The 24,172-nt window shown below is 36.5% G+C and overlaps 1 protein-coding gene across 2 annotated transcripts in view; it reads right to left on the bottom strand.

The window, feature by feature from the left end:
- The window catches only part of LOC118185717 (A disintegrin and metalloproteinase with thrombospondin motifs 9-like), a 690,813-nt gene that overhangs the window by 380,479 nt on the left and 286,162 nt on the right, over positions 1–24,172 (bottom strand). For both annotated transcript variants that reach the window (XM_085807434.1, XM_085807433.1), the window contains 3 exons: positions 12,884–13,077; positions 11,865–11,948; positions 5,458–5,582 (listed from right to left, as the gene is read on the bottom strand). In XM_085807434.1, the coding sequence (XP_085663560.1) occupies positions 5,458–5,582; positions 11,865–11,948; positions 12,884–13,077 (403 nt within the window). The remainder of the gene's footprint in view (positions 1–5,457; positions 5,583–11,864; positions 11,949–12,883; positions 13,078–24,172) is intronic.

The raw sequence follows: 24,172 nt of genomic DNA on the forward strand, positions 1-24,172 counted from the left end.
TTGTGAAATTCACTTACTTAACAAGTTACTTGTCAGGAAATGCTCTTATTGCGGTTTCAGAATTTTATTTTAAGAAGTGAGAACTAAGACTGTTTCATAGCATTGACTAAACAACAGTTAGGTCAAACTGACCTTATCATAAGTTCCCTTATTAATATTTGTTTGGTTTACTTGATTACGGCAAAGCACGCTAAGGCTATCTGCCTAAGAGAAGGGATGCCTTCGTAGAGAGCTTTTTAAGGGAAACTGGCTCGTATACACGCTACACATGGAAGAAACCACGAAACGCCCATGCAGTCAGCCCGTTTGCTGGGATTCCAACCCCAGACCGAACTACCAGTGTTCAGCGACGTTATCACTTGGTCGCTGGTGTGACTTCCTTATTACTGAACTGCTAACTATCGACCGAATAAGAATGCTCCAATAATGTGAAAGCATTAAGAAGGTTGCACGACGAATGCCAAGTACAGTTAATAAGCTTACAAACCCTTAATGTTACCGCGGATACGTACGGAAATATACTACGCCCTTTGATTTTACAAAAATTGTCGGAAGAATGAACCTAGAATAAACGCGAATCAACTTGAGAGTTTAACATACGTGAACTTTCAGCGTTTTTAAGAAAAGAAATAGAATGCAGAGAAGCACATGGAGCTTGTTAATTCATTCTCATTATAGAAACGTTAACATTGGAATCGGGAGGAAACCCTTCGAACTATATTACGCTTTCTGAAGGGAATACGGGAAGTACCACTGCATTAACCAATTCATTGCAAGAAAGGCTATATTTTTTGCAGGGTTAAAACACATGATGCAGAAACTTGCCAGTTGGCAATTCCAGATACAAGGCGAGAAGCAAAACTGCAAGAATTACTGTTTTCGCTGTCTGAAATGTAGGCATGTCGCCAAAGAGTATTGTCGCAAAGATAAATGCAACATATTCAACCAGCCACATAATTATTTAATTTGCGATCGAGTAGTTAAAATTAGCGAGGCCACTTCTGAATCTAAGATTACGTTAATTTCAGTTTCTAATTTAAATTATTCGTGAGAGGAAAACATCTTACTGCAAACTAATAGTACTATTTCAAGGGCAGGAAGTAAACAAGAATTAAGGATAATTTTATGATTCTGGATCTCAGCGTTGCTTTGTTAAAAGGGAAATTGCGGATGCTTTAGCGCTAAGAAATAGTTAGGAAGGAAACTGTTAAAATATACGGATTTGGGGGGGGGGATGAACGTTCATCAGCTTCGATCTACGACGTAGCTCATTTGAAGGATCTGCACAACAGATTTAATCCGGCATTGCATATTACAGTTGAAACTCTTGTTACAATGAAAATCACAAATGGACAAATAGCACAAAATGAGTGGCATTCTCCAAAGGATTTGAATTGTTAGGTATTGGAACACATAAGGATGCTGATGTCTTTACAGGAATGTTTATTTATGCGAGATTTTATATGCTCAGTTAGATAGAGATTAATTGCTGCAGATAGCATTTCGGATTCGTAATTCAAGAAAGAACGTTTCTTGAGTCAAGCGCTTTAACGGTATGAGTAAGAATTGTGATAATTGAACGAAAATGTATTTCTGAGTAATTGAAAGCGTTATGGGAGTTAAAAGTGATAGGAATCAAGTCTGAGATGTAAAATAAACAATGCAAGAAGGATATTATGAATTTGTTCGAAAGTAATACGGTGTAACAAAATTACTGCGGAAAAAGAATCGGAATCTAGGCAATAACAATGACGGCGCTAAGTGTTTTTAAGACTCATTAGACTGGCTAATAAATTAAGAAACAATCTAAACTTATTACAGTACTGTAAAGAAGTGTTACGGGAGCAGTTAAAAGAAAGGGTTATTGCCAGTTTCAAGTACTGGGGAATTCCAGTTATTACTTATCTCATCAAGCAGTTGTTAACGAGGAAAAATCCATAACTAAATTACGTATTGTCTATGATGAATCCTCTAAAGATAAAAACAAAGTATCCTTTAATGACTACCCAGATCTGGGAATTAATCTTCTACCAGATTTGCATTTGTAGCAGATACTAAGAAAGCGTTTTTGCAGGTAGGACTTAGAGAAAAAGACCGAAAGCTCCTCAGTTTCTTGTGGTTTAGGAACAGCCAAATAGGTCGCCAAGAAAATAGCTCAAAATTACTTAGATTTGGAAGAGTTGAGGTTTCATGCAGCCCTTTTCTCCTTTACGAAACTATTAGATTTCATTTAAAGAAATACACAGAAAGTAGAAGCTTCCCAAATGCTGTATAATCCATCTGTTGATGATTTAATTTATGGAACAGACACTGTGCACAAGGCTTCAACCTTGTCTTATGATGTGACAGAAATTTGCTACGAATTCTAAAGAGCTGTAAACCATATGGGCAGAGAAAAATATAGACTGCCAGCCGGCCTGTAACTTCAAAGATATACCAATTGAAGGTTTTGAGAATTGTATGGAATAACCGAGAAGATATACTGAAGATGATTGATCCAGCGTTTTGAGGTAGCTTGCACTTTGGAGAACTGCAGGCTACAAAACGTACCGTATAAAATATCTGTGACAACGTTTTTGACCCCCTCGGCGTGTCTGTAACTTTTACAATTAGAATGAAACTTTCACTGCAAGCACTTTGAAAAAGGGAAGTTGGTTGGGATGAACTTTTACTTAAGGAGTTGCAGTCGCAGTAGAACGAGTGACGAATAGAAATCCACCACTTGCAAGACCTGGCCATCAAAAGATTCTACTGCGAAGATTTTAGATCTAAGAAAGTAAACATGTAGCTGTTTGCTGACGGTCGCCTGTCACTACAAAGTAAAAGAACTAGATCTCTCCGAACGGCCATGGCCAAATTCAGAAGCGGGCAGCTTCAAAGCATGAAATTCAACGGGTGAAATGACCTTTTCCCAAGTGTGCCGGTTCCCTCCCTGTCTCTACTGGATTGTATGGGCGTTTCCCTGAGGCAGCTGCCGGCTGAGCAGGATAATGTTAGCGATTCTCGTGTGCGGCAAAGTCCGGGTTTTAATATCTTCGTACATAGGTTAATGTACTTATGAAACAGCACAAATATTCCAGTAGCAAGACACTGTACCACACATTACTAATCTAGGGTCTAACTATTAATTCACTGTACTAATTACTTATTCTAGCATAACATTGCGCACCAAATATTTCAGTATGTACATGTCTTGTGTATCTAATGATAATGCTTCAAAGGATCATAGTGTACTCAACATATGAGTACACACGTTATGTATATATACTACCGTACCCATGCTTTTGCATACACCTTGTAACATGGCAATGTATTATCTAGTGTCCAACATTAATTAGCTTTAACGCCACTGTATTAAGTACCAAATTTGTATGTATGTTTATGTATTAGTGTATTAGCATAATGACTATGTATGGTTATCTAGATAAAGATGGACGTGACACTATACCGATTAACCGTATTGGTAGAGGGGTGGTGCCCCCGTCCTCCGTCGCATGTGCGGCAAAGTCTCTTGGTGTAGGATTTTCTGCCCCAAGGAGATTAACAACAATATTTAAACCTGGTGATATATGTCTTTGGACTGATTTGGAAATATGCTTGTACTGGATCAGAAGCTGTGATCGACACTAGAATAAAATGTGTCTGTAATCCTGTTGCAGAAATGCAACAAAAGGTGGAATCGCAACATTGGAATTTTTGTCCAGGAAACGAAAATTTAGCCGATAATATTACGCAGGGTATAAAGCGCATTCTATTGTGTCGGATGAGCTCTGGTTGAATAAACCTACCTGGCTTCAAGAATACAGAAATAAAAAAATTCAGACATGAGACATTAAACGTCGGGACTATGCAGGCATTGATAATGAAAGGCGGTTAAATATTATGCAGATGCCATACGAAATTAAATTAGAACGCGAATGACTAATGGATTTGAAAAATTATAGCTCCCGGCACAGAGTTATTTAAGTAACGGCATGGTTGAAGATGTTTATTCACAATAGGAAACCGAACTGAAGAGATTAAAGCCTTCTTGACAGAACAAGAATTAGCCGAAGTCGAAATGTTCTGGGTTAAATATACTCAAGAAACCAAGTTCCAAAAGGAATTAATACAACTTTCTCAAGAAAAGGCGGTAAATAATTCTTCTGGATTGATTGGGATATGACCCGACAGTGAATGAAAGCGGACTTATATGTTTAGGCAGACGGCTTCAGAATTCATGTTTAACTTTTAGTCAAAACATCCCTGGAAAGCATCGCTTTACAGAATTTTTAATTATTCGAAAACACCAAAATGTGTCGCACTCCGGTGTTTCTGACACGCTTGTACAAATTAGAGATCGTTATTGGATAGTAAGAGGTCGCCCAAAGCTTTAAATTATTTTGAACAATCGTTATAAATACAAAAGGTTCAAGGCACGTCAAAGAACCCAAATAATAGTTCTTCTGCCTCTAAAATAACAAAAGATTTATTTTGAACTTTCTTCCGAGTTCATTGTTACCAAGCACCTGTTCTAAGCGTAACGTTGTCCCGCCGACAGAGAATAAAAAATTTCATTGTTACTTCTCTCAAAGACTAAGACCAGTTGATAAGTCGCTTAATCATCTACACTGAGCCCAACAGTTAGAAGTACACACAGGTTTCGTATACACTCGCTGTGGCATACTCTTACCTATGGAAGCGTGTAGTGACAAGTGACACTCTTGTGGGTCTTTAGCCTCAGAAGTCATACGGTGAAGCAAGCACTGCACAGTCTGCCTACTTATTGTCCAACTGGTCTTCTCATTTAGGTGTGATGTCTTCTCATTTGGCAACGTTGGCTACGTACAATACGACTTCAAAGATCATGATCATTCAAGGTTGTTGTCCCTTGCAGCTTGTCTTAATCACTTACGTTTTTCGCTATCTGTGTGTTCTCGCCACGTTCTTGGAACTAGAACGAGAAAATTCCAATTCTTTAACTGAATGTGCCTAAATCTTGAGTTTTACCCATCATGTCAACAACTGCTTAGAGATGGCTGTACTTACAGCTATGTATCCACGACAACATCCTCACATGCGCATAAATGAGGCACTATTGCCAAGTTATTTGCATAACGTTGCCTATCCCTAATTCAGTGGAACTCCAGAGTAGCATTAACAGTCAATTTATATATAATGACGTTATCAAAATGCTGGTTTAAGCCCTGTTTTTATTGTTTTTTGAATTTAATACTAAAATGCAAATATCCATCTCAACATAGAGATGGTATGAAATTTCTAAGTCAGAATGGATTGTTGAGAGAAAAGTGAACTATAAACAGGCTTGCTAGTATTAGGACAACATTTCAATAAAAGGAAATTTTCAGCGAAACATGTTTACATTTTCATGTCATAAATACATTACCTGAATTTTGCACATTCATTGCACTTAAACTGCTTTTATTCTTAAAATCAACGAAAAAGGTGCATATTTACCTCGTTATGAGAATCGCTGTGTCATAGTGAGCAGGATCTCTGTCATCTAATCTATTATGCCGCTCTTGCCACTTGCAAAAATTTCTGAGAGTATGTGGTGCAAAAGGATCGATGATTTTGCGGTCCTAAAAGTAAAGAAAAAGTGTGTTATGATCAGTTTCTAACAATTTAAACTATATTTTCCTTTGATTTAAAAATGGAGATTTTGCTAATGGTTAGCAGTAAAGTTCCATCTTTATTTGAGAAAGTACAAATAATATAGTTCTATAAATTACAGAAATCTTTGTATTAATGTTATATATTTCCTAGAAAATTGAAACAAACAAACTTTGAGAAGAAAAGAACTCCCTAACTTCCGCATGCCGTATTAGTGCAGGTCTGGAGTTAGAATACTGGCGAAGACATTACTCATTTTTCACGTCTCCTGCTCCGAAATAAACCTAATGACTATAACTTAAGCTTCCGCTTCTTGTTTTCTCTCTTATTTATTTTTATTGAATTACCTAACCATTATACGTTAGAACTGACCATAAGATAAATTCACTGTTAACAGACTTAAATACAAAGCAGATATTTTAGACTTAAGAGAATAAAGATTAGAAATGAAGGCTTTCTATGCTTTTTTACACTCAGTAAAGTACATTGCTTGATAACTGCTAGAGGAAAGGGAAATGTTTTTGGCATAACTAATGGTACACATTATTCCATAGAGTGAAATATCACATTTTTGTCAGGAAGGCATAGTATGTTTCTTATACTGAAATGTAATAATTTGAAACCAGGGTAAAACAGGATTAATGAAAACGAAAATTCGCATAGAAATTTCTGGCAAAAAGCTTGTCCGTATCAGCAAGATGTATGCGCTCCTCGAGCTCCAAAACACTTTCTGCATCGGTGTTTAGTATGCTCTCTTCAAGATTTACAAAATTATTAAATCTCAGGGGATATTTTCCTATTTTTCTTGCAAAGTAGTTCAAGAGATTAGACATTCTGCTCTGTTCTTCGGTACGCATCTACTGAGAGCCGTCCAAGCATGTTTGATGGAATTAAGGTCCTGGAAATACGCAATCTATATTGCGCGGGTTGAAACATTACTCTCCAATGCCCTAGTCACGTTATCTATTCTATATGGGGGAAGTTTGTCTTTCACTTATTGAAATTCTGGACTCAGTGCCCCATGAAAAAGAAGAAACTGATCTATAAGAACCTTTGCACAACGTTTCTGCTGTGACGGATCTTGATGCAAAGATATGTAGTGGTGGTTTGGCGTCATGCACGATCTATGCTTACACTATTACATGCTGACAATAAATACCAATTTCTTGGGCATATCGCGGATGACCACTTGTTCCACGATCTTGCCACACTTCAATGCCTAGAATCGCTCTGACAATGAATTAGAGTTAGCCTGAGGCATCAGAGATGCAATCCTGTTGGCAATGGTAGTGGAACACATATGATTGGCTGCCGAGCTCAGGATTTGCTCAGTTGACGAAGGGGAGTTAGAATAAATACGTGGTTTCGTAGAATGGCTGTTCTCACTACGAAGAAAAGAAAGGAAAAATTACGTGAGGTGAATGTAGCATTCGAAGGATCTGCAGAAGTATGTGCAGATGTAGCATTTCCGTTTCTTTTCACTAAAATATAGATATACCAATTATCTCTTGCTGCCGTGCTCCTTCTGTGACAACCGTCACGCCTACATGGAGGTGCTTCTCTAAAATTTAGAAATCTTTTTCAATCCCCAGATGGTACTTCAATAGCACTTTGCCGAACCTCGAAGATTCCAACTACTGCCCGCGGTTTTTCTCACTCAAATAATGTCGAGGAAACATTTTGAAACAGATATTCACTGTAAACGGCACTATTTCTAAGTATACGACGTAGTATTTCTAAGTATTCGAAGTATAGGACGTAATCTCCACAAACGCAAGCGAAAGTTTTACTGCACTGGTCTGCTGAAGCTTATTCGAAATTAGTAGCACCTCTATGTTTATTACCTACAATTTAAACTATAATAGTTGCACAGCCAGTTCTTTGTTCACTACTTTCCCTACATTTACGTATTCTATCTGCTGTGTCGCACTGCATGGCAAAAGCTCGGGTGACACTGTTAAGGTTTAGCAGGAGTTTAGAAATGAAGAGTCTTGTTAAATTTCTCGCGCTCTGGTCGGAAATCGAACCCATGAAGTAATATTTGACCGATATGCTTCATTACAAGAGCATATGAAAAAAACATGTACCTGAATTTCAAATCAAGGTACTAATAACATTTCTTAAATGCATCTGAGTTTCAAATCGACATATTAATAACATTTCATATGTACATGTCAGTTTCATAACGTATGCTCCAAGACAAAGAAAAAAATAAGAGATGAACAAGAAGCATGTATCTGATTGTAAAGAAATTTCGTATGCGAAATACTTTCGATCTACCATATAAATGAATAAATTCGGTGGCCAATGAACGAGTAGATTTAGCAACAGAGTATCGAAACTAAATATCTGAACGGCACGTAAAAGAGAAGAAATTCCATTTCTTTGGTACAATTTCCATACGAATTTGATTCCGTCTACCCTCTATGAATGCCTCTGAAATGATTTCACGCGCAGTTGTTATCAGTTGAGACAGGAAGTGCAATCAGCCTAAAAGAAGCAGGCTAGTCAATTCAAAGCATCGCATCACATCCAAGCGATGACACCATTCGACGATGTCGGCAGAAATGAATGAAATGTTGCAGAGAACAGCGTCAAGATGCCGGCGGTTGATATAGGGCAACGATATAATTTGATGACAAAGCGATTATGATAATGGTTCTCGTAGCACCTGATATGTCATCACTGACATTCTGTCGTGTAACTGGACACCAGTGGCCGCAAGGACATATCAAAGGTCCTTGCGGACTCGGAAAAAGAAGTCTGTGCTGAGGATGCTTACTGTGATAACTAGTCCTCAATTGTGCATACCAACAAGTAACATTTGCATTGGTGCCGGGTTCGTTTGACTTGGAATCTAATCAGCGATGATTCCTGCTTCGAAATAAGCCACGATGAAAAACAACGAAGACGGGTCTGGAGATGTCCAGGGCAGGGTAGGATATTAACTTGATTACCATCCGTTACGCAGTCTGACAACATGGAGTTGTGGTCTGGTGTTTCAATTTATTTCATAGGCATATGTCTTTGACTGTTATCCGTGACATTTATCACGGCACAATGGTATGTTGACGATATATGTCCTTTGTGTCACCGTTCTTTTTGAGCCCCCGCCCAGACTCGCATTTCACAGGATTATTCTCGGCATTTCTACTACACTCTTAGACAAAAAAGGGACACATCACGACGCACCGAGAAGATATAAAGCAAATTGGACACAAATTGATATGCATACAGGTTTCGACGGAAAATGCAAAATTTCATTTATTGGTTGCCAATGAATGAACGTTTGTCGCTAGCATATTCACAAAGCCTACAGACCATTTCTCTAAGGTCTACTCTCATTGGATGAAACATCTGCTTGGCGGTCATATTTGGAATGGCGAGTAATCGCCCTGTAGGCGTGGTAATTAACGCCAAACAAAAGGAAACAGCGTTTATTTCATTCGATATTTTTTGAGTTTATGAATGAAAGCTTGGAGGAATTGTGTGGAATATATTTTATATAACTTACTGATCTTATTAATAGTTTATTTGTATTTGAATTTAAACTTTTAAAAGTACGTAATTGTTTTACAAGAAAAAGGTGTTTACATGGAGATAGCAAATGCACTTTTTCGTCATTTCTGTTAGAAAGAGCCTGTTGTGTAAATTTCCATAGCGCATTAATTTATACAAATAAAGGAATATTCAAAAATAAACCAAATGAAAACATTCAGTAAACATTTAAGGGCGTCGGAAACCTATTCTTTTTTACCTAAATTATGAAAATTAAGTATAACTAAAAGTATATTTTATTCCATTATGCGCTATCGGGATCTTGGATCGTAATCTTGCTACTGGTACCTACTACAAAGAGTACAAACCAGTAAATAAAAATAAGAAAAATTAACAAAAATAGAAAAAACAAAGTCGTTTAATTTTTAACACCGCACCCAAACAAATGATGACGAAGTCATTCAATAAAGGTAACATAAAATTCAATCCGTGTAGAGCACAATTTATGAAAGCTACGAGCGGGGATAGAACCGGCGATTTAGAAGTCTGAGAACTTTTTCCGCGCTCGTTACCGCTGAGCTGCAGGTTCTCCAGTGAGTTATGAACAATTTTTGGTACACCACGCTTAAATACAAATTCTGAAGGCGATGAACCAAAAGTCGCCAAGCACTAGGTTCTGTAACCCTACGTTTCCTGTTTTAACCAAGCGGAGCAAACAACAGTAGAAACGGTCTGTAGGCTTTGTGAATAAGCTTGTCGCTACAGCGCATCTGATCTGCGCAACTGGCAGGATATTTAAAGGAGAAATTACGATTCCAGGTCATAAATTCTTCACGAATTTCATTCCGTGTACTTTGGTAGACAGCAACTAAACCTCGAATAAAGGTGCGCGAACGATATGCGCAGATATCAGAATTTGAGAGAGGTCGTGTAGAAGGTAAAAGAAGCCGGTTGGTCTTATCGGCGAATAGCTAGACATTTGAGCAGGAGCGATGCCACTATTAGACGATGTTGGCAGGAATGGGTGAACCATGGCCTCACACAGCGTCAGAAAGGAAGCGGTAGGCCTAGAGAAACGACGTGAAGACCGACCAATAGTCAGAGCGGCACTCACAGCCCCAGATGCCTCATTATCATCGATTGTACGTGCAACTACTGCTTCAGTGACCGTAAGGACCATTCATAGACGGCTCACAGAAAGGGGGCTGAGGTGATGGCGCCCCTTGCGCCGACTACAATTGACCTCTGTACAACGTCAAGCCCGTTTGCAGTGGTGTCGGACTCATTCTGACTGGAGTGAATAGTCTTCAGTGATGAGTCCCGCTTTGAACTGAGCCCCGATGACCAGCGAAAGAGAGTCTGGAGACGGCCTGGACAGCAGTGTGATACCAAACTGACTGTCTTCCGGCAGACAGGCCGACAAGCAGGAGTGATGGTCTGGGGTGTCATTTCATTTCATAGTAGGGCCCCTTTTGTTGTCATCCGTCGCAGCCTTACAGCACAGCGGTACGTCGACGAAGTTCTAAGGCCTTTGTGTTGCCTTTCATGTCACGCCACCCTGGACTTACATTTCAGCAAGATAATGCCCGCCCCTACACTGCACATGTTTCTACTGCTTGCCTTAGTGCTTGCAAACATTACCTTGGCCAGCAAGGTCGCCGGATCTCTCTCCTATTGAGCACGTTTGGAGCGTTATTGGCAGGGCCCTCCAACCAGCTCGGGATGTTGACTATTTAACGCGCTAGTTGGACAGAATTTGGTACGATATCCCTCAGAAGGACATCCGCAACCTCTATCAATCAATACCAAGCCGAATAACTGCTTGCATAAGGGCCAGAGGTGGACAAACGCGTTACTGACTTTTTCACGCTCTATCACTTCAGTAAATCATCCAATTTTTCTCAAACTGTAATCATTTGTTTTTCTGTACATGTCTTTACATCACTTCTACCGATTTTCGTCCCATTCGGATAACTCCTTCTTGGTGCGTCGATTTTTTTGTCTAAGAGTGTATTTGCCCTCACCCTTATCAAATACTTACCCTGTAGTGCCATTAACTTAGTTTGGCGAAACAGGTTAAATAAAGTGACCTTATTATAACTTTCCTGGCCAGCTAAGTAGCCAGAACTCTCACCGGTGCAGCAAATTTCGAGTCTGACGAGCAGGCGCCTCTCTAGCTTGGCAACTGGAGAGAAAGTTGCGAAGAATTCCAAAAGAAGTTCATCCGCCAAATCTAGAGATTAATGACAAGCCGGATAACTCTATAAGGGCTACAGGTGGTCCAAAGTCTTACTGATTTATTCGCTATGTGCGTATCTTCTGAACGAAATTATTTAAACATTAAATAATTTTTCTTTCCATACATCTGCATCCATATCTACCGAATGTCGTTTCATTAGGATAACGCCGTCTTAGAGTGTATTAACACCACTTCATAACTGCAAGTCTCGATTTGATACTTTTCATGTTATTATCAATGTAAATATACATTTATGACTTTTCTAATACAGTTTTGTGAGTGAAGCATAAATAATTATCACACAGAAGTAGGAAATGCAATGATATTTCAGATATAATCTCTCATTAGACTCTAGAAATTTAAACTTACGTTAATATTCTCAGACAACTTCACTCTGTTCAGAAACAATATAAAATACAGAGCTATAACTACAAATATTAAATTTTTGTAAGGAAACTAATTATTGTAATGAAACTAATTATTTTGATATTTTAAAAAAAGAAATCATACATACTGTTGCTTCATCGAGGACCACAATATCTACTACAGCAATATTAATATTATTTCCAATGCTTGGGTCCTTATATATAAGAGCAACCTGTAATTAAAAGAAAGATTAAGTATATTAGGTGTTGGAGAAGAGTATTTCATTTAATTAAATCCCATGGAGATAACATTGAGGGAGGAGGGGACATGAAAACATAATTTTGACTATATATCTTTATATAAAATATAAAGACTATTTAATATTACTTACTTGAAAGCAAACAAAATGAAAATAATGCAGAAAGCTCTGTTATTTTGTTTCATAAATTCGTGAATTAAAATTTACCGATATTTTTAAAACTGGTTATTTGTTACCATAAAGTTAAATTTTACTGCTTTTTGAGTACGCAATATATAGCGCAAAAAACCTAACGACATAATTTTAAGACTTCTTCACTTCAGCACTAATTAATTTTAACAAAAATGCAAGGCATTTTTAAAATTATAATAAAGCCTTCGGTGTAACATTTGATTAACACATATGTAAATGATAAATAACATGTAAGGGTGATTCCCTTACATGTGGAAGGGGCATGCATACGTAAATTATAAATTTTTAATATCAAGTCGTAGACTCAGAAACAGCAGAAGTATTACCACGAAGAGTCCAAAATGAAACAGTTCGATACTGAGAGAATTTTCTATTGAGTGATTCAGATCTCAGGTGGAGATTTTTGTTTAGACAATATGACATTTAACGGAGAAGACATTTGCATAACAATTACTCTCTTTTAATCGAATGTACTTAAAATTTTTTATCAGCTAAATTTCGTAAACTGAAGAGATTAATTTATTTAAAATTTAACAATTAATATAACGAATTGTATAACAGGTTTTCAAGATTCTTCAAGCCATCTGTTTGCGAATTGTAACAGAATTGATATGGCAGTATTTTGTCATAAAGTCACACACGTCTGGATTATAATTTTCTTCACAGGAAGGAATCTAAAAGTTTATAAGATCACTTTAATCACCAACTTTACTTACCGTAGACATTAAAGTGAGGATATAATGGTTGAGATTTCTGCCATGATAACTTGCCATTTTACTGTCAGCAACAACTAACACTTCTAGATGAAGCTCTCGGGATTCTGATCTACGTTTACGACTCAATATGTTATCACCTCCATCATCGGTGGCATTTAATAATTCTTTATGCACTTCAGGATCTGTAAATTCATCTATAAAGATAAATTTGTGAGCAAATTAAGCAAATTCACGAACACACATAAAACCAGCATCACATATAAATCTCAAATAAAATAAATTATACCGTTGTGAAGGACAAAAGGTAAGAAAAATATATATTTATTTTAGAACTACTTGAGAACAAAAGGATAAAATTATTAAGTTTCAATTAGTGTGGATGCCCAGATCATTCAGAGATGAGTAAAACGTGTAGCCACCATGGTTTCAAAAACTCCCGGTATGAAGTTGGCATAGACATGTAAGGATTATGTTAATTTTATTAACAGTTAAATTTTAAGTTCCTTTCCTGTCAAATTCTTAACTTCAACTTACGACTTCCAACCAGAACGTAGTTTTGAAATAATAAAGGGTTAGTTACCCTTACAATCTTGTTGTTTCTTGTCACACGAACTTAAGCGATTATTCGCTAACTAGTTCTTAAGGTTACTCACTTTTGACTGCAAATACACAGTGATAAACCTCACAGACTATATATGACAGGTTGAGATTATAGTCAACGAAGTTTTAATCCTTTGTCAGATTTCGACTGTTGTAGCTTCTGGCGGTCTTTGACACGTGAATATTAGCGCAGTTATGATTCGACGCACTCATTCTCTGGAAGATCTGGTGACCCACGGACAAGACCAAATAATAAGTAAAACATACTGTTTATGTAAGAAATGCTGGATACTATGCACAACGTGCCGTGAACCATCGTCCTGTTGGCTGGCTGCTCACAAAGTTTCTAAAGGTACGGTATAACATAGAGTACGTTTAAAGCACCGAATATGTGTCTCTAACAGTATTCGTATGCAGATGCTGGGCCGATATGACGACGCAAAACGAAAAATTTCTACAAATCTTCATGTTGCCACTATAAACGGAGTCGAACATCATAGTTCTGCAAACAGAAATGGGATCTTCATAAAAAAGCCGATGAAACACCATTCATGACTCCATACGCTTTGATTTAGCACTATTGTGGCCACAGATGCCTATTAAATGTAAGCAGGGCAATTGCTACTTTGCAAGTAGCCCACCATTGCAGAGTGTCGCATCGTATATTATTTATTATACTTGTTGCCACAGTATTTATGATGTGGCTTTGTATGGACCATGAGCAGAAGATGTTCGTCATCTCCCGGCATCTGGTGTGTTGAGGTCGTTTTGTGATCCCGTATGTTACTTCGTTTGCACTCTGGGGCTATCAGCCTAAGTGGAAGGATGCCTTTGTGGAGGACTTTCTAAGGGAACTGGTTCGTATACACGTTACACATGGAAAAAACCACGAAACGCCCATGCAGCCAGCCCGTTCGCGGGATTCGAACCTCGGACCGAACTACCAGCGTTCAGTGACTTTAACCGCTCGGCCGCTGGTGGGCTCCACATTTTCATGATAGTAGATATAATCCATAAACATATTTTCACGAGTGTGAGCGTAATTTTGCAATAATCTAAAATCATGTTACTGTAAAATTCTATCACGATCAGATTATAGTACGTGCTAATTTGATATCCATTATCTTACGGAAAAAGTTTCTAAGCGAACAAACAAAGAACAAAAACATGACTCCCGTATAAAAAAACCCCTCGTTACACGTTTTCTATCTGCCGTCATGGGTGCTTATAACGTGCATATGTGCTGCATTGTTAATCATTGATAAGCCCTACCGTACTATCATGCAAATTTCGGAGCACTGCTCCAAAATTTGCATGTTAGTGCGGTAGCATTTCCTTCTCGTTGTAATATTAACACATTCGCACTTCCTTGTTGGGTTGTAATATTAATGGTCAGAAGTTTACCAAGTCTTAAATATTTATATTTTTTGGTAGAAAAAATATATATGACTCAGAAATGAGGCGTACATAAGAAAACCTGCATATGTTTTATGCTGCTAGACTGCTGTCAAAATATTAAAAAATAACTACTACGATATAATAGATAAAAACTATTACTTTACAACTGCAGTAGATGCGTTGTTCACGCCTTATTTAGTTAGGATTTTTCATTTCCATATGGAATCATCGTTATATTTAGTTTCACATAATACCAAAGACCTTCCACAAAAACCATGCTATTAATCTCTATATTATGATTCTTTATATTTGAGAATGTTCATTTTCTTTAGAAAGTTTGGTTCTGGATTTTTAATGAAAAATGAGAATATTATCTTTCCAACGTCAACAGCAACTTGTTTAGGCCTCATTCTCATAAAAATGCGTCTAATATTTCTACAGCGAATGAAACGTTAACCTTATTCTTGGAAAACAGCATTGTAGTTAGAATATCACTGGCACCAGCACTGCTAACTTACAATCTTATTATTGACACGAAGACATTATGAAATTTATAAATGAAAGTGAGGAGTTGAAACATTTTACTTAAACCATATATTAACAGTACAATTTAAAACTGAAAGAGAAACACGCCTCTATAAAATTTTAAATTTCAATAAATCTCTGAAGATTTTAAAGGCCAGCAGACAATTTATGTACGGAATTTTATTTTATACGTATAATAACCCAACATGGTTATACTCATGTTTTATCTATTGTGAATTAATGGCACAACCTATTTCTGTTCAATATGCTGAAACATTTCAATAAATAATTCAGATACTATTTTCATATGTATTTCTTAGCTTCTAGCTAGCAGTAATAAATATCAGGCACAAGGATTTCTTTTGTAAATTTTATTTCACTAACTAAATTTCATTATCATGTGCAGCAGCACAGCTGTGTAAATTAAAAAGTAGGGTAACGTTTCCAAGTTACAGTATGACACAAGCAGATCGATAAAAGAATAAATCGCTGAATGAATGAAGTGTATAAAATAGTGTGTGCAGATAACTTGAAGCATCTAACATTTTTAGACGCTTCAATGTACAACTAATAATGAATTTAGATTACTCTCTGGATTTTAGAACTTTCGAATATAAATTCAAAACATATAATATACATTGTTTTGCCCATTAAAATAATTTATTTTCAATACTTGATTCAGTTTAAAAAATACCCGTCTACCCTCATACTATACAATTATTTCCTAGAAGTCGGCTCAAATTGTTGTTGACACTAATATGAAAAAATATTATTTTCTCACAAAAATATCTTAAAATATCTTATTAAGAATACATAATATTATGAATGGGATTTTGTAGGATGTTCCATGATGAATATTTTAAATGGAAGCAAATTTCTCAACATTATTAAAAAACTTATTTTGAGCCCAAAAAATAAAAAGCTAATAGACCCTTAAAAGCTTTCAGTGGATATTTAAGAAACCTAACATAATTGCTTCTTGACAGGATTTTTTTAATTCTTACCTCATATTCAGGGTTCGTCAGAAAAAAAAAATGTAGAATCAATTTAACAAATAGTGTTTGCGTATTGGTTTTGAAGTTGAGTTGAATTATCTGTACAATATGTAGTATAGTGTTTGCGCAACATCATGTCGATACTCTTATGAATGTAATATGTGACGTATGAAGTATGGCAGTGAATTGAAATGGCCTTGGAGGAACTTGAAGAACGTCATGTAACGCTGGAAATTAGTCATGCTGGAGGTCCTTTGTCAAAATATTACATCAGCATGTGCTGCAGTCCATGCGGACACAATGACCAACGTTGTTTAAGCAATCGCTAGCCTTTGTGCTATGTACCTAATCTGCTAATGTCTCCAACTTTGAGACTCTGAGCGCTCTAAGTATAGGCATACAGGTGCAGAAAGATTATACTAAAGCTAAATTATGACATGTAAGATAATATTAATTTATTATACAGTTCAGTATTAGCGCATAATAAAGAATTTTCTTTCCTTAAAAACATGCATACATTTATCTGGCAAACCTTTTATTTGAGATGTTAGGCTCATAGTAATGGAAAATAAATTAAAGATGGTACTTAACGAGTTAATTACTTAGTTTAGTAGGCAATAAGAATTATTTTACTGGAACATTGCAATTGAATTGATTGAATGAATTGAGGTTTTCAACATTAGGTGTGTCTAAGAAAGAAGAACTTCAGAGACTATTTCATTTTTCTAAGCGGAAAACCTAAAAGTCAGCTGCCGTTTCGACCGGTAATTTAGCTTAACCTTCAGCTGTTAAATGTACCAGTACACCACAAAGGCTTATCCGGAAAGAATGCCTTTATTTCTTAAAAAATGAAAAATTAATTCTATCTCATGTAATGCGTCTAGAGGAGAATTACATCAGGAATAAGCTTCGATTTAAATTTCAAAAGAATTTCAGTTAGTAATTTACCTTTTACATAAATCCATTGTTTAAGCGCCCATATTCAATGCTGAAAATTTTCAGTTTTTATTTTCGGTATCATAGCATTGTCAGAGAACCCTCTTTCAGCCCATTAAAAACTAATTTGAAACTGTTCTAAAGAGCCCGTAAGTATATAGATAACGCTTTTGCTAAGTTGTTTAAAGAATCATTTCGAGTCAGTTGAGTGGAAAAAAATCGAGATAAAAGGAAGATCTGGAATCAAGGAAAGAAATTCAGGATGAAATGAAAACTGGAATAACATGGAATATCAAAAGAAAAAGTATGCTTTTACAAAAATCAAAGCCATGCTTTAATTTTTTTTCTTTTTCCTCCAGTCTAATATTTATTTACTTACCGTTCAACACTTTCTACAATAATAAAATTAACATTTAAAACAGAAAAAATGAGTCTAAACAGCTGCAAATTAGTCTTAGAAATGATCTTTTCCTAGAAAGTTACCATTTGTATATCATGGTGATAACACTTTTATCCTGGAGCTTAAGACTATGTTACAGTCTGTCTAAGATCCTACGTCTGCTGAAAGAGAATTTTTTTAATCGAAAATAGTGGGAGTGAAAACAAAAAGACTGTAATTGCGGTCGTGCACTAAGGAAGTTTGAAAAAGAGTAAAGTAAGATGAAATTTCCACACAGACGCAAGGATGATAATTGATACCAGATCCACATCTGAAGCGGAAGACTCAGCCTGTTGAGAGCAACTTCATTAGTCACTTAATCTTGTTTTGCTAAAAGTATCTGTCTTTATATAACAAAACCTACTCTGAAAATACATTAACTAAGAATAGGAATAATTAAGCTATAAAATAGTTAGTTAGAAATTTAAATTGTAAACAGGTATTAACTGCTTAAAAATACACAGACATGCAGCAGACTGTCCTATCACACATTGACAAACACATTACCTACTGAGCTATTTACGATTGTACACAATTTTACTTAATTTAATTTGCCCTATGCGATCACGTAATTGCCGTTCCATATCAATTACACATTTTAGTAATTCAAAGCAAAATATACCTTTACTTAATTGTCGATTGTAAGATTAACTTAGATGGTAAGCCCTAAGCGGTTGCATGTGTCGCTTATGCCTGGAGATGGCTCTGATCTCAGAAATACGATGGTGTAGGTGTATTTAATTATGGCAAAGCACACTAGGGCTATCTGCCTAAGGGGAGGGATGCCTTCGTGGAGGACTTTCTAAGGGAAACTGGCTCGTATACACGTTACACATGGGGAAAACCACGAAAACCACCCATGCAGCCAGCCCGTTCGCGGGATTCGAACCTCGGACCGAACTACCAGTGTTTAGCGACTTTACCGCTCGGCCGCTGGTGGGCCTCAGAAATACGAAGATTGACTGCTAGTTCGAACCCCATACTACGGTTTCCACACCCGCATAAGGCTTCGTTGTTTATGTGCAGCCTCCCTTCTCTTCAGGGTGAAATATCAATGCACGATAGACAGCGGATTCAGAGATGAGAGGGGTAAACGGCTAATGGGTAATTCCGTCACTTGTAGGGCGGGAGAAAAAATTTTACATAAAACTTCATCAATTTTTTAATTGTTTTTATTATCCCCCGATTTTTATGAGTAAAACCTCTGCTATGAGAAAAATTTAATAATGAATGAATGAAGCATCAAAGTATGGGCAAGTTTTTGCCTTACAATTAGCTGAAATATTTTAAATGTCATAGCAGCATCTGAAAACTCTCCATCTCAAATGACATATGTTACATTTATTTTAAAGTTGTTTATCATAATTATGTAAGAAGCAAAAAATAGCTATGGCACTGAAAATATTATCAGTAATTATTTATTAATTTACATAAATTTGTTTTATGAAAATTATTTAATTATTTATTAATTTACATAAATTTGTTTTATGAAAATTATTTAATTATTTATTAATTTACATAAATTTGTTTTATGAAAATCAAGTACTCTCAGTACATCACAGCTCACGATAAAATGCATGTGTAAATCAAGACCATAACTTCAAATGTTCTCATGATTATTTATAAAATGCATTAATGATTTGGGATATTATTGTAAATTTTCTCGACAGGCCACTGTTACACAGAACGTTCCTTAAAATATGGCATAAAATGCGTTTAATTATTGTGGAACTATTCGCTCTAGACTTCCTTCAGATTTAAACATCTACAAACCCTAGGTTTCGAAAATATATCAGGTGGATGATAAATAAACGTTATAAGCATCAGAGGTGATCAAAATAACCAAAGTATTCATTTACGGTCCGTTACAATCAATCTGCGATAGTTACAGGCAACAGTGTACTATTAGATGATTCAAAGTTTCGCGAAGTGAACGCATTATGTTTTAATGTTCAAGCTTGGCTTTTATCAGCATATTTTCGAGATGACGTTTAGCAAAATGAAGTTTATTATAACTGCTTTAATTGTAAATGAAAATAAAAACGTTCGAGTACGAATTCTTTCATTTTAAATGCTGATAACAGTTCAGCTGAGTAATGTCGAAAAGGTCGAAAATATTTGAAAGCAAAAAATATAAGGCAATTCGTATTCGCTTAACTTAACATAAACATAAAAAACTGCTTTTTCATCATCTTTCTTTAGCACCATAGTTTATAGAGATGTGATAATTTCAATCGCCCAAGCATCAACCAGTGATTTATCAGATATGGCAATTTTCATTCATCCACATCCTTAAGAAGGCAACTGCTGTACCGTAGAGAGAGAATGGAAAGAAATAGAAAGCATTCTATAATCAAAAAAGGGAAAACGGAGGTCACTGTGATAAAATGCTTGGCGCCAGCCGTATCACTCATCTTCACAGCAATTACTACAATAATTACTAGAATATTTGTATTTGACTGATTTGAGCTCTGTAGACAAGGTAGAAAAAAGGATATACTTTGGATTCCATAAGATATACGTTGTCGTTGAAAATCGTTAGTAAGATAAATATGAATTTATCTCTGCTTCGCCATTTAAAAGATAACAGATGCCCTAGAATCGCAGGCGCGGACAGATATTTCTTTAGAGTTTGCTGAGTAGACTTCTGGTGGGAATCAGACGTAGGATCAGCTTCAGAAATGGCAAACCTTCCTGCTAGTCCGAGCAGCATGATTTAATTAAAAAATTTCAAGAACCACAACTCGACTTTATATTAGTAGCAACCAAAAATTTATACAATTTCCAGAATGGATAAAGAGCATTTCTTTTTAATAAAAAGTAATATTCCAATCAATATGAAGTTTGCATTTTTTGTAAATAATGGGGTTATTTACCAACATAAATAATTAATCCTTGTTCCTCTTGCCCTCCATTCCAAAAAATAAGTTCCAGCGATACACAAGATAACTTTTCAACGTTATAGTAAATTTTTTACCTTTTTTTATGGTGAGCACTAGCTATTTTAGGTTTTCGCCTATTCTAAAGCCAGAAGCGGTGGTAATTTTATTATGGAGGCACCTAATAGGCGGTCGCCATCGCCTCCTATGAAGGGACAGAAAATTTACATCCATGCCTTCTCCGAGATTCGAATTCGGGCCCTTGGGCACAGTCATAGTTACTAACCACTTTCCTGCCTGAGCAGCAAAAGCATTTTGAGATAACAAAAAAAGGGAGAAATCAAAATTTTCTTCTGATTATACTTTTCAACTACTTTCAATAATAGAAAATTTAAATAATAAAAAAACGCAGCGGGGGTTTATTGTATCGTGAAAACTTTACATTCGAGAGCAGAGTAAGGCACTATTTCAGAAATTTCATTTCGCAGCTTTTCTTACTTTTACCATATTCTAGCACCTCCGAAATGTATAAAAATGTGCATCAGGACACCTTAAAAGAAACTGGATTCGAAGTAGGGAAATAATTCTAAAATAAATTGTTGATTTGTTACGTTTTTTGAGTAAAAAAGGTATTAATAATTTAGTTTCTCACCACGCAACTAATGTGATGAGTAACGTATACAAATCACTCAATAAATCACTTAATCAATTAATCTGATAAGAAATAGATGCTATGATATATCGTTTTCCTAGTGAAGGTTAGGCTGAAACAACATATTTATATTCGTAATGTTGTTAGGTAAACTTCAACGTTGTTAATACACAGTTTTCCAAGGATGCATTTCTTTTATTCCTACGTTCCGATAACCTCTGAAAATATCATCGCCACCTCACAAAGACACAAAAATGCGATCATTTTCCTTACTTTGATAATCAGTGCAGTTATTTTGAAATTATTCTGAAATTATTTTACGCACAACATTATTTTAAAAGTTATTGTTTGCTCAAAATGCTTGTCGTAACCCAAAAGTTAAAAAAATGAATATATTAGTAGTTACAGTGAGAGTCACATTTAACGGGGCAAACAGCTGCAATCAGGTAAGGTATGACTTGTTACGTGAAGTCTGTAAGTGAACTTCTAAGCTATTGGGAAAGCCATTTGTACACTCGTGTGCGAAATTAAGAGAATTTGCAAATCCTGCCTATTTCCAAGAAACGTATTGAAACGAACATATTAATTATGCCGCCGAAGAACTATGCAAATATTTAGAGTCGAATACGTAAGCGTACACGTGCGCATCTGGAGAGCTGTGATGCTGGAGGGGATATAAGCGCACGAGGGGTTCTCGATGATTTGCTTGCTTGTACTTCTTTACGACATTCGTCGTGTTTTCCGTAAGAGCTGGCAATTTTTATAAGGTATCGGGTAAAATGAAGTATATGACGGAAGTATGGATGACGAAATGAGATGCAGAATTGTCGGTAGATTGGAGGCAGGCGGATCAGAAACACAGGTGGCTACAGAGCTCAATGAAACGCCCAGTTTTGTCTGCAATTTGTGGAGACAGTTTCAGAAAACTGATTCATATTGAGAAGATCTGGACAAGGTCGACCAAGATCCACACGACGAATGAGAATCGTTTTTCGCTTCTTTCAGAGCAGCGACATAGGACAGCAACAGCTTTCACGTGACCGCAAAAAAAGGACAATATTTAACAGGAACAGCTGAATGTAATCCATGCCACACGGCCATCCAACTTGCACTTCACCTCTCAGTACAGGAATGAGGATATCCCGCCAATCTGCTGCTCGACTTTTGAATTACTCTTGAAAGAGAATCTGTACGTTTGAAGCTCAATCATATGTGTCGTTTTTCTATAGTGCCATACAAAAAGCACCACTGAATGCATTTCCAGTGGTGACTAGACCCACTGAAACGGAAATATTTTGCTCAATAAGAGTTCATTCAGTCGGCAATCAGACTATAGATATCGGTTCATCTTGCATCAAACGGGAGGCGGATACCAGCAGGAGAGTATATACGAAAGCTATCGTTATGGTAATTGCAGAGCAGCAGCATGACTGATGATGAACTGCAAATAGTGCACAATGAAACCATGATAAGGGATGGTAATTTAAAAAAAATTATGATGTCGTGTTCTCTTTTATGTGCTGCCACTGGGAAAGCATTTCTTTTTACGGAAGACAATGCCACGCCTCTTCTCACCACAGCAGAAGAGCCTCCTGCCGTATACACTTCACACACAGCTTCCAAGTTAGATTGGGTTATTTAAATATAGCAAAGCATACGACGGCTTTTTGCCTAAGAAGCAAGAAACTTTTAGGAAGGACTTTTTAAGGGAAACTGGCTTATATTCAAGTTACACATGGAGAAGACAACGAAAACCAGCCATGCAGTCAGCCTGTTTTCCCAGGTTCAAACTCGGGTCGAAACATCAGTATTCAGTGGCCCACTTGGCCACAGGTGGGGCCAGAAGTCATTCCAATGCGGTACGTGTGACGCATTACCGGGAGTCGAGTTGCATTATTCTCCTGCGAGAAAATAAAAAAGACCTAATCCTTGCTGTATAAAAGAAATAGTAAAATATGGTTTAAATACACCTAAATAATTGGTCATTAGAAGATCACAGCATTGTGATTGCTGTGTCATAGCTCGAAGTGGATATATTCCATACAGAGGAATTAAATCACCGGGGCATTAGGAAGCAGTTTTCACCCATCCTTTGCCTCTACCCAACTTTTATGTATAATTTTCCTGCAAAAGATTTGCTACGCTGTTGTTAGCATTTTGAGCTAAGTATTGAATATAAATAGTCTGCCTTATTTGTCTCAATTCATGTGCAGTTTTCTCTGTATGCACAAACGTGTAACTAATCCTTATGTTTTGGTCATAGGTGCAAGCAACGCGAGCTCTAATAATCCTTCATTGCATAAATCTTTAAACAACAACAACAGCAAAAGTGTTTGACATGATAGGTTCATATATAACACTAGAAAAAACATATAAAAGAAATATATAACACTATAAAAGATACATAATTTTGAAAGTACCAAATAAAGAGCTTTATATGTATATGCACATATATTTATACATAGGAAAGAGAGGTAGTGTTTATTCGATAATGAGTTTTCAGTGAATGAGCACGAATTAGGGTGTAGAGACATTAGGTATTTTTTGAAGCAGGAGAGATGAAAAATGAGCAACGCCTTCGCCGGGAATCGAACCATTGGAATACGCACCCAGCGTGCAGTTCACTACACTACGAAGCAATGTAAAGAAGGCGGGCGGGAAAGGTTCCAACAACATGTTTTTATTATTTTTGCAATTATATTTATCTGTCTGTGTGTGCATGTATGAATGCGACGAATTTTTTTATGCATAACTTTTATATGAAACTTCCAAAAATTTCTGTTTCCCGGATTTAAGCTTTCTATATTCATAAAAAGAGTTGATTAGACTTTGGGGAAAATTGGACCATTGAAATTTGCACTTTAT

This window comes from Stegodyphus dumicola, chromosome X1 (genome assembly GCF_044657685.1).
Source record: "Stegodyphus dumicola isolate Sdum_Otavi_A_Nest chromosome X1, ASM4465768v1".
Lineage (NCBI taxonomy): Eukaryota > Metazoa > Arthropoda > Arachnida > Araneae > Eresidae > Stegodyphus > Stegodyphus dumicola.